The sequence below is a fragment of the Ranitomeya imitator genome, chromosome 5 (assembly GCF_032444005.1).
Source record: "Ranitomeya imitator isolate aRanImi1 chromosome 5, aRanImi1.pri, whole genome shotgun sequence".
Taxonomy (NCBI): Eukaryota; Metazoa; Chordata; class Amphibia; order Anura; family Dendrobatidae; genus Ranitomeya; species Ranitomeya imitator.
The window spans coordinates 688,880,838-688,893,447 of NC_091286.1; the positions used below are offsets into that span (position 1 = coordinate 688,880,838).

Genomic DNA, 12,610 nt, shown 5'->3' on the forward strand with positions numbered 1-12,610 from the left:
GACGGCGCATCCAGGACCTGAACTCCGACGTACAGGCGCTGCCTGTTCTTCCACGCTGGGACGGAGCTGGGTAAGTGGAACTTAATCGCCGTGTTTAGCACGAGGGTCCCTGTCAGGACAGGAAACCCAACTGAAGCGACAGAGAGGTACAACCCTTTTATTTTCAGTAGGGTTTCCTATCGTGACTGGGCGGATCCCCTCTCTCAGGTGTGCCGTCATGGGGGAAGGGAAAACAATTGTTCTAAGAGCTCGGAGAAGCATGTGAATGTCTCCTATCCATCACCAGAGATCAGCGGTGACATCACTGAGAATGTCTCCTATCCATCACCAGAGATCAGAGGTGACATCACTGAGAATGTCTCCTATCCATCACTAGAGATCAGCGGTGACATCACTGAGAATGTCTCCTATCCATCACCAGAGATCAGCGGTGACATCACTGAGAATGCCTCCTATCCATCACCAGAGATCAGCGGTGACATCACTGAGAATGCCTCCTATCCATCACCAGAGATCAGAGGTGACATCACTGAGAATGTCTCCTATCCATCACCAGAGATCAGAGGTGACATCACTGAGAATGTCTCCTATCCATCACCAGAGATCAGCGGTGACATCACTGAGAATGCCTCCTATCCATCACCAGAGATCAGAGGTGACATCACTGAGAATGTCTCCTATCCATCACCAGAGATCAGCGGTGACATCACTGAGAATGCCTCCTATCCATCACCAGAGATCAGCGGTGACATCACTGAGAATGTCTCCTATCCATCACTAGAGATCAGCGGTGACATCACTGAGAATGCCTCCTATCCATCACCAGAGATCAGAGGTGACATCACTGAGAATGTCTCCTATCCATCACCAGAGATCAGCGGTGACATCACTGAGAATGTCTCCTATCCATCACCAGAGATCAGCGGTGACATCACTGAGAATGTCTCCTATCCATCACCAGAGATCAGCGGTGACATCACTGAGAATGCCTCCTATCCATCACCAGAGATCAGAGGTGACATCACTGAGAATGTCTCCTATCCATCACCAGAGATCAGCGGTGACATCACTGAGAATGTCTCCTATCCATCACCAGAGATCAGCGGTGACATCACTGAGAATGTCTCCTATCCATCACTAGAGATCAGCGGTGACATCACTGAGAATGTCTCCTATCCATCACCAGAGATCAGCGGTGACATCACTGAGAATGCCTCCTATCCATCACCAGAGATCAGCGGTGACATCACTGAGAATACCTCCTATCCATCACCAGAGATCAGCGGTGACATCACTGAGAATGTCTCCTATCCATCACCAGAGATCAGCGGTGACATCACTGAGAATGTCTCCTATCCATCACCAGAGATCAGAGGTGACATCAATGAGAATGCCTCCTATCCATTACCAGAGATCAGCGGTGACATCACTGAGAATGTCTCCTATCCATCACCAGAGATCAGCGGTGACATCACTGAGAATGCCTCCTATCCATCACCAGAGATCAGAGGTGACATCACTGAGAATGTCTCCTATCCATCACTAGAGATCAGCGGTGACATCACTGAGAATGTCTCCTATCCATCACTAGAGATCAGCGGTGACATCACTGAGAATGTCTCCTATCCATCACCAGAGATCAGAGGTGACATCACTGAGAATGCCTCCTATCCATTGCCAGAGATCAGCGGTGACATCACTGAGAATGTCTCCTATCCATCACCAGAGATCAGCGGTGACATCACTGAGAATGCCTCCTATCCATCACCAGAGATCAGAGGTGACATCAATGAGAATGTCTCCTATCCATCACCAGAGATCAGCGGTGACATCACTGAGAATGCCTCCTATCCATCACCAGAGATCAGAGGTGACATCACTGAGAATGCCTCCTATCCATCACCAGAGATCAGAGGTGACATCACTGAGAATGCCTCCTATCCATCACCAGAGATCAGCGGTGACATCACTGAGAATGCCTCCTATCCATCACCAGAGATCAGAGGTGACATCACTGAGAATGCCTCCTATCCATCACCAGAGATCAGAGGTGACATCACTGAGAATGCCTCCTATCCATCACCAGAGATCAGCGGTGACATCACTGAGAATGCCTCCTATCCATCACCAGAGATCAGCGGTGACATCACTGAGAATGTCTCCTATCCATCACCAGAGATCAGAGGTGACATCACTGAGAATGTCTCCTATCCATCACCAGAGATCAGCGGTGACATCACTGAGAATGTCTCCTATCCATCACCAGAGATCAGAGGTGACATCACTGAGAATGCCTCCTATCCATCACCAGAGATCAGCGGTGACATCACTGAGAATGCCTCCTATCCATTACCAGAGATCAGCGGTGACATCACTGAGAATGTCTCCTATCCATCACCAGAGATCAGCGGTGACATCACTGAGAATGCCTCCTATCCATCACCAGAGATCAGAGGTGACATCACTGAGAATGTCTCCTATCCATCACCAGAGATCAGCGGTGACATCACTGAGAATGCCTCCTATCCATCACCAGAGATCAGAGGTGACATCACTGAGAATGCCTCCTATCCATCACCAGAGATCAGAGGTGACATCACTGAGAATGCCTCCTATCCATCACCAGAGATCAGCGGTGACATCACTGAGAATGCCTCCTGTCACGATATTGTATGAAATATAATGTGATTTTGTGGCTTTGCCCTTCAGACCCATACTGCGGGCTAAAAAAAACCCTTTGTGTGTTTCTGAGATGTGTATGTGTAGAAGAGGTTTTTATTGCTCTGGTCATAAATTCCAAGCTCTGAGCAACTTACTCGCCCCTCTTATCTGTACTAGCTAGGACTGGTATAGAAGTTCTCCAAAATCCATGAGGGTCTTTGTTCTAATATGATAAGATTCTGGGCCACCGACTTGGGCTAGGAGAATATTAAATACATATTGCTAACGTCCATCGGCGGATCTGTCCGCCACTGTAAGCAGGAGCCTCCAAGTCCAACAGGGACAGAGTACAGATTTCTCCGGAACCGGGCATCACAACGAGCCCGAATTTACTACCTATAGAAAGCCAATGGTAAAAGAAGATTAATGAGGGGTGTGCTGGGATTCTGACATGTTCTGGAGCGGAGATACGAGCCTTATACAAATTTGTGTTAAATTTGGTAAGGTTGAGGAGAGAGGAGGGTCTGGGTAAACCAGCCCTATTGGTGATGTCACGGGCTGCGGTTTATAAGTTTATAAGCCCCCAGCAGTTTAGTCTTACCTGAGGAGCCCTGACTGCCAGTCCTGATGCATTGGGACATATGGGAGCTCCACCCACTAGCCTGGTTGCCTGCAAGGTCCTGAACACATGTAAGTGTTAATTTCTCATTTAACCCCTGTTATTTTTATAATTACCTTGTACATATTTTCAATTGTCTCTTATTGTAACATCCTTGTAATATTTTGAGAAAACACTGCCTTCTTTGGAGTAAATATTCAAATTACTAGTTTTTCGTTCTTCCTGCTCTAAAACGTACCCCTAAGTCTCCTGAAGGAAATTACGCTACTGTTTAGGGTTAGCTTCGGACCTGTTTAATTGAAGCTGGTGGCAGCATACCGTGTTCTGGATAGTTGGGAGTCGTTGTAGCGACGGCGGCATTGATTATTATTGTTCCTGCCTGAGTGGGAGTATTTATATCGCCTCGCTGCAGCGTGCCCAATAGCCAGTACATAGCAGGCAGCCTTTCTGGCTACTAATTACCCAGGGTGCAGTACCTAACCTGACCTGAGAGTAAGGGGGGCGCCAGAGAGCTGCAAGTTTTAAGTGGAACTGTAAGCGGGATATACATAAATCACTGCAGTTCGTGGTATATTGAAGAGCAGTGGGATACCTAGAATAAGCCCCAGCTGTAAAAGAAGAGGTCAATAGCCTTGTGTGTGTTTTTTCATCACCTTGTTAGCAGTGGAGGGATAACTAAGATAAGCCCCCCTGCACATGTGATAGCCGTCTGTTGGCCTAAAGTCACCTCAATCCGTGACGTAGGGGTGACGGTCACGGTGTGAATCGTGACACCTCCTATCCATCACCAGAGATCAGCGGTGACATCACTGAGAATGCCTCCTATCCATCACCAGAGATCAGCGGTGACCTCACTGTGACGCCATTTTCCTTTAGTATTTGGATGTTCCCATGATTTCCTGGCCATGTGTCCGTGCTGTGTCCGCGGCCCCTCTAGGATCGGTGCAGGTGCACACTGTCCCCTCGCAGATGTCTCGCCCTCATTCTCCTCATTTGCCGCATCACAGGACGATGTTTCCAGGCTTTGACTTTGTGACTTTTATTCCTACAATAATCAGCAGAAAACATTCTACATTTGCAGAATAGCGGCACGAGATCGTCTCCTCTGATTTCCCGTCAGTCGCGTCCATTATTAAGGTTATTGGAGATCGCGGACAATGTCCGGAGATGTCCACCGATGAAGCTGAGCTGACTTTGTCGCTGTGAATTGTAAAAGTCTTTTTGGTTTGTAGCGAACACCAAAAAAGAAGAAAAACAATTCAATATTTCCTACAAAACGACCCTGTAGGAATCGTCGCTGGTGGAGGAGAACAACGAGGAGGAAGAACCCGGAGAACCTGCATCACCTCCTGCCCCAACACTGTGTGCATTGTGTCATGTCACTGAATATGGAGAACCAGAAGTAGCACAATGACCATTATCTCTAGCGCTGAAGATACTTTGTAACATACTACATCCTCGTTCCTCCCAAGATTTCAAAGTCACGTGCAGACTCCACCGATTGTTTCTTGATTTCTATGGGGACAGTGGCCAGTCTGAACTGGAAAACAGAGGCCAAGGGTCACGTGAGACTACAAACCCCATCATCTATGGTCGCAGTCAGCAATATCAGAAAGCACAAGGCATAGGAAGTGCACAGTAAACTAAAAAAAGCTACCATCTCCAGAAACAAAGTGGATGTTAGAGAATGTTCCAGCCACCTCCCCTGGTCCACCAGGGACAAAGAAAACTTGTGTTACACAAATCGGGATCGGATTATTATTTTACCAGTACAGGGGACATTATTAATGGAAGGGGCCCAGGATGGAGACATTATAGCAGGATGGGGCACGTTATTACTGAATGGGGCCAAGGATGGAGACATTATAGCAGGATGGGGCACGTTATTACTGGAATGGGCCCAGGATGGAGAAATTATACCAGGATGGGGCACGTTATTAATGGAAGGGGCCCAGGATGGAGACATTATACCAGGATGGGGCACGTTATTAATGGAAGGGGCCCAGGATGGAGACATTATACCAGGATGGGGCACGTTATTAATGGAATGGGCCAGGATGGAGACATTATAGCAGGATGGGGCACGTTATTACTGAATGGGGCCAAGGATGGAGACATTATAGCAGGATGGGGCACGTTATTACTGGAATGGGCCCAGGATGGAGACATTATACCAGGATGGGGCACGTTATTAATGGAAGGGGCCCAGGATGGAAACATTATACCAGGATGGGGCACATTATTAATGGAAGGGGCCATGATGGAGACATTATACCAGGATGGGGCACATTATTAATGGAATGGGCCCAGGATGGAGATAATATACCAGGATGGGACATGTTATTACTGGAAGGGGCCAGGATGGAGACATTATACCAGGAAAAGACCCAGGATGGAGATAATATACCAGGATGGGGCACGTTATTACTGGAAGGCAACCAGGATTATGGATATTAGACCAGGAAAAGACCCAGGATGGAGATATTATACCAGGATGGGGCACGTTATTAATGGAAGGGGCCAGGATGGAGACATTATACCAGGAAAAGACCCAGGATGGAGATAATTTACCAGGATGGGGCACATTATTACTGGAAGACACCCAGGATTGTGGATATTAGACCAGGAAAAGACCCAGTATGGAGATATTATACCAGGAAGGGGCACGTTATTACTGGAAGGGGGCCGGGATATTATTATTATTATACATTTTTATAGCGCCATTTATTCCATGGCGCTTTACATGTGAATACGGGGCAAATATAGACAAATACATTAAACATGAGCAGATAACAAGGCACACGAGTACATAAGGAGGGAGGACCCTGCCCGCGAGGGCTCACAGTCTGCAGGGGGTGGGTGAGGATACACTAGGAGAGGGAAGATAGATGGGGATAGAGATAATATACCAGGATGGGGCACATTATTACTGGAAGGCATCCAGGATTGTGGATATAAGACCGGGAAAAGACCCAGGGTGGAGATAATATATTAGGATGGGTCACATTATTACTGGAAGGGGCCCAGGATTGTGGATGTTAGACAGGCAAAAGACCCAGGGTGGAGATAATATATTAGGATGGGTCACATTATTAATGGAAGGGGCCAGGATGGAGACATTATACCAGGATGGGGCACGTTATTAATGGAAGGGGCCCAGGATGGAGACATTATACCAGGATGGGGCACATTATTAATGGAAGGGGCCATGATGGAGACATTATACCAGGATGGGGCACGTTATTAATGGAAGGGGCCCAGGATGGAGAAATTATACCAGGATGGGGCACGTTATTAATGGAAGGGGCCAGGATGGAGACATTTTACCAGGAAAAGACCCAGGATGGAGATAATATACCAGGATGGGGCATGTTATTACTGGAAAGGGCCAGGATGGAGACATTATACCAGGAAAAGACCCAGCAGGATGGAGATAATATACCAGGATGGGGCACATTATTACTGGAAGGCACCCAGGATTGTGGATATTAGACCAGGAAAAGACCCAGGATGGAGATATTATACCAGGATGGGGCACGTTATTAATGGTAATGGAAGGGGCCAGGATGGAGACATTTTACCAGGAAAAGACCCAGGATGGAGATAATATACCAGGATGGGACATGTTATTACTGGAAGGGGCCAGGATGGAGACATTATACCAGGAAAAAACCCAAGATGGAGATAATATACCAGGATGGGGCACGTTATTACTGGAAGGCACCCAGAATTGTGGATATTAGACCAGGAAAAGACCCAGGATGGAGATATTATACCAGGATGGGGTGCGTTATTACTGGAAGGGGGCCGGGATAGAGATAATATACCAGGATGGGGCACGTTATTACTGGAAGGCACCCAGGATTGTGGATATTAGACCAGGAAAAGACCCAGGATGGAGATATTATACCAGGATGGGGCACGTTATTACTGGAAGGGGGCCGGGATAGAGATAATATACCAGGATGGGGCACATTATTACTGGAAGGCATCCAGGATTGTGGATATTAGACCGGGAAAAGACCCGGGGTGGAGATAATATATTAGGATGGGTCACATTATTACTGGAAGGGGCCCAGGATTGTGGATATTAGAACAGGAAAAGACCCAGAATGGGGGGCGTTATAACAGGAAAAAGCCCAGGATGCAGATATTCTACCAGGATGGGGCAGATTATTACTGGAAGGGGTCCAAGATAGGGGGCTTTACAGCAGGAAAAGGCCCAGAATGGAGACATTATACCAGGATAGGGGACATTATAACAGGAAAAGGCCCAGGATGGAGATATTATACCAGGATGGAGCAAATTATTGCTGGAAGGGGTCCAAGATAGGGGACTTTATGGCAGGAAAAGGCCCAGAATGGAAGATATTATACCTGTAAGGGATCCAGGATGGTGGATATTATACCAGGAAGTGGTCCAGGATGGGGGATATTATTACAGGAAAGGGGAACAAGATGGGGGACATTATTACATTAAGGGTCCAAAATGGGGGACATTATTACAGGAAGTGACCAGCATGGAGGATATTTTTACATAAAAGGGACACAAGATGGGGGACATTATTACAAAAAGTGGACAAGATGGGGGACATTATTACAAAAAGTGGACAAGATGGAGGACATTACACCTGTAAGGAGCCAGGGATGGAGGACATTATACCTAGAAATGGTCCTGGATGGGGACATTATTACAGGAAGGGGTCAGGATGGAGGACATTATTACAGGAAGGGATCAGGATGGAGGACATTATTACAGGAAGAGGCAAGGATCAAGGGACATTAATATAGGTTGGGGCCTAGGTCCAAATTTTACATAGTAACATAGTAACATAGTTAGTAAGGCCGAAAAAAAACATTTGTCCATCCAGTTCAGCCTATATTCCATCATAATAAATCCCCAGATCTACGTCCTTCTACAGAACCTAATAATTGTATGATACAATATTGTTCTGCTCCAGGAAGACATCCAGGCCTCTCTTGAACCCCCAGACTGAGTTCGCCATCACCACCTCCTCAGGCAAGCAATTCCAGATTCTCACTGCCCTAACAGTAAAGAATCCTCTTCTATGTTGGTGGAAAAACCTTCTCTCCTCCAGACGCAAAGAATTCCCCCTTGTGCCCGTCACCTTCCTTGGTATAAACAGATCCTCAGCGAGATATTTGTATTGTCCCCTTATATACTTATACATGGTTATTAGATCGCCCCTCAGTCATCTTTTTTCTAGACTAAATAATCCTAATTTCGCTAATCTATCTGGGTATTGTAGTTCTCCCATCCCCTTTATTAATTTTGTTGCCCTCCTTTGTACTCTCTCTAGTTCCATTATATCCTTCCTGAGCACCGGTGCCCAAAACTGGACACAGTACTCCATGTGCGGTCTAACTAGGGATTTGTACAGAGGCAGTATAATGCTCTCATCATGTGTATCCAGACCTCTTTTAATGCACCCCATGATCCTGTTTGCCCTGGCAGCTGCTGCCTGGCACTGGCTGCTCCAGGTAAGTTTATCATTAACTAGGATCCCCAAGTCCTTCTCCCTGTCAGATTTACCCAGTGGTTTCCCGTTCAGTGTGTAATGGTGATATTGATTCCCTCTTCCCATGTGTATAACCTTACATTTATCATTGTTAAACCTCATCTGCCACCTTTCAGCCCAAGTTTCCAACTTATCCAGATCCATCTGTAGCAGAATACTATCTTCTCTTGTATTAACTGCTTTACATAGTTTTGTATCATCTGCAAATATCGATATTTTACTGTGTAAACCTTCTACCAGATCATTAATGAATATGTTGAAGAGAACAGGTCCCAATACCGACCCCTGCGGTACCCCACTGGTCACAGCGACCCAGTTAGAGACTATACCATTTATAACCACCCTCTGCTTTCTATCACTAAGCCAGTTACTAACCCATTTACACACATTTTCCCCCAGACCAAGCATTCTCATTTTGTGTACCAACCTCTTGTGCGGCACGGTATCAAACGCTTTGGAAAAATCGAGATATACCACGTCCAATGACTCACCGTGGTCCAGCCTATAGCTTACCTCTTCATAAAAACTGATTAGATTGGTTTGACAGGAGCGATTTCTCATAAACCCATGCTGATATGGAGTTAAACAGTTATTCTCATTGAGATAATCCAGAATAACATCCCTCAGAAACCCTTCAAATATTTTACCAACAATAGAGGTTAGACTTACTGGCCTATAATTTCCAGGTTCACTTTTAGAGCCCTTTTTGAATATTGGCACCACATTTGCTATGCGCCAGTCCTGCGGAACAGACCCTGTCGCTATAGAGTCCCTAAAAATAAGAAATAATGGTTTATCTATTACATTACTTAGTTCCCTTAGTACTCGTGGGTGTATGCCATCCGGACCCGGAGATTTATCTATTTTAATCTTATTTAGCCGGTTTCGCACCTCTTCTTGGGTTAGATTGGTGACCCTTAATATAGGGTTTTCATTGTTTCTTGGGATTTCACCTAGCATTTCATTTTCCACCGTGAATACCGTGGAGAAGAAGGTGTTTAATATGTTAGCTTTTTCCTCGTCATCTACAACCATTCTTTCCTCACTATTTTTTAAGGGGCCTACATTTTCAGTTTTTATTCTTTTACTATTGATATAGTTGAAGAACAGTTTGGGATTAGTTTTACTCTCCTTAGCAATGTGCTTCTCTGTTTCCTTTTTGGCAGCTTTAATTAGTTTTTTAGATAAAGTATTTTTCTCCCTATAGTTTTTTCGAGCTTCAATGGTGCCATCCTGCTTTAGTAGTGCAAATGCTTTCTTTTTACTGTTAATTGCCTGTCTTACTTCTTTGTTTAGCCACATTGGGTTTTTCCTATTTCTAGTCCTTTTTATTCCCACAAGGTATAAACCGCTTACACTGCCTATTTAGGATGTTCTTAAACATTTCCCATTTATTATCTGTATTCTTATTTCTGAGGATCTGAGGAAATTTTGTACCGGGACCCATCAGACTCTAGGTACGCCACTGGTTGTGGCCTCATCAGACAGGTGGGCAGGTGTGAGAGCCTGGCATAGCCACCCACTGCCAGTATGGAGCCTGTTCTGCAGAGTGCACCAGGAGGCTTCAAGTTCTTCAAAAGTCGCCTTAAAGTGAAGGTCCTACAACCTTGTCACTCCATCTCAACTCTGCAGACTTACCTGTCATGGTGCAGGACACGATGTAGCACACCGCCCCGGCCACTGACAGCCTCCCACCCACACAGGGGCCCATGCTGGCGGGTGATGATCTGTTGATGGTTCCTCTTCCTTCCAGAAAGCTCCGGGGCTCTAACCTGTGGGCATCAGTCTGTCCTGAGGGTGCGGGCAGGAGTCGGCGCTGCGCCCATTAGTCGGCAGCTGGAGAGCTGTCCTGATGTTGTGCTGGCTGGGGGCGCTATCTACGTTGGTGGAGAAGGTCAGGGTCGGAGCTGCCGGAGGAGCCCCAGGGACCCGAGAATCTTTGAGAGCTTCACATTCTCATTGTTCCTTGGAAGATGCCCTGAAAGCAAGAACACTGCAGATTAGAGCAGGAGCAGATTGACCCATTATCTGCTGAAAGACACTCGGGAGAAAACCCGAATCATGGATGAGGGGTGCGCGCAAAGACCCCATGGTCAGCATTTGTCCAAAGACCAAGTGCATGTAAGCAAGTGCCCACCAGGGCTAACACCACGGGGACCCGCTGGTAGTAGATTAACCCATTACCAGCAGTCTATGGACCCCCGAGCATGTAAGCAAGCCCCCAATAAGGTCTTAAAAAGCTTAGGACCACCACCCCTCTCCTCTAAAATTCATAACAAGCAGATATCTCCTTTATAAGCTTCAAGTTACTAGGTGAAGACCCCCAACCATTAATAACCAAAAATGGGAACAAAGACCCCTACTAATAATATCCTAAATAAAGAGGGTCCGAAATAAATAGGAAAAACTATAAATCACTCATTAAACCAAAGTAAATGCCTAACAAACCATATATATATATATATATATATATATATATATATATATACAGTGGGGCAAAAAAGTATTTAGTCAGTCAGCAATAGTGCAAGTTCCACCACTTAAAAAGATGAGAGGCGTCTGTACTTTACATCATAGGTAGACCTCAACTATGGGAGACAAACTGAGAAAAAAAAATCCAGAAAATCACATTGTCTGTTTTTTTAACATTTTATTTGCATATTATGGTGGAAAATAAGTATTTGGTCAGAAACAAACAATCAATATTTCTGGCTCTCACAGACCTGTAACTTCTTCTTTAAGAGTCTCCTCTTTCCTCCACTCATTACCTGTAGTAATGGCACCTGTTTAAACTTGTTATCAGTATAAAAAGACACCTGTGCACACCCTCAAACAGTCTGACTCCAAACTCCACTATGGTGAAGACCAAAGAGCTGTCAAAGGACACCAGAAACAAAATTGTAGCCCTGCACCAGGCTGGGAAGACTGAATCTGCAATAGCCAACCAGCTTGGAGTGAAGAAATCAACAGTGGGAGCAATAATTAGAAAATAGAAGACATACAAGACCACTGATAATCTCCCTCGATCTGGGGCTCCACGCAAAATCCCACCCCGTCGGGTCAGAATGATCACAAGAACGGTGAGCAAAAATCCCAGAACCACGCGGGGGGACCTAGTGAATGAACTGCAGAGAGCTGGGACCAATGTAACAAGGCCTACCATAAGTAACACACTATGCCACCATGGACTCAGATCCTGCAGTGCCAGACGTGTCCCACTGCTTAAGCCAGTACATGTCCGGGCCCGTCTGAAGTTTGCTAGAGAGCATTTGGATGATCCAGAGGAGTTTTGGGAGAATGTCCTATGGTCTGATGAAACCAAACTGGAACTGTTTGGTAGAAACACAACTTGTCGTGTTTGGAGGAAAAAGAATACTGAGTTGCATCCATCAAACACCATACCTACTGTAAAGCATGGTGGTGGAAACATCATGCTTTGGGGCTGTTTCTCTGCAAAGGGGCCAGGACGACTGATCCGGGTACATGAAAGAATGAATGGGGCCATGTATCGTGAGATTTTGAGTGCAAACCTCCTTCCATCAGCAAGGGCATTGAAGATGAAACGTGGCTGGGTCTTTCAACATGACAATGATCCAAAGCACACCGCCAGGGCAACGAAGGAGTGGCTTCGTAAGAAGCATTTCAAGGTCCTGGAGTGGCCTAGCCAGTCTCCAGATCTCAACCCTATAGAAAACCTTTGGAGGGAGTTGAAAGTCCGTGTTGCCAAGCGAAAAGCCAAAAACATCACTGCTCTAGAGGAGATCTGCATGGAGGAATGGGCCAACAAACC

At 46.0% G+C, this 12,610-nt stretch overlaps 1 protein-coding gene across 2 annotated transcripts in view; it reads right to left on the reverse strand.

Moving 5' to 3' along the window:
* CHRNA2 (cholinergic receptor nicotinic alpha 2 subunit) overlaps window positions 1–12,610 on the reverse strand; it is a 145,753-nt gene that overhangs the window by 126,477 nt on the left and 6,666 nt on the right. Inside the window, exon 2 of one of the 2 annotated variants that reach the window (XM_069728443.1) lies at window positions 10,459–10,798. The exons of the other annotated variant lie outside the window; for it this stretch is intronic. Within the exon in view, the coding sequence (XP_069584544.1) occupies window positions 10,459–10,531 (73 nt within the window). The 5' untranslated portion in view covers window positions 10,532–10,798. The remainder of the gene's footprint in view (window positions 1–10,458; window positions 10,799–12,610) is intronic. 2 annotated transcript variants of the gene reach the window in all.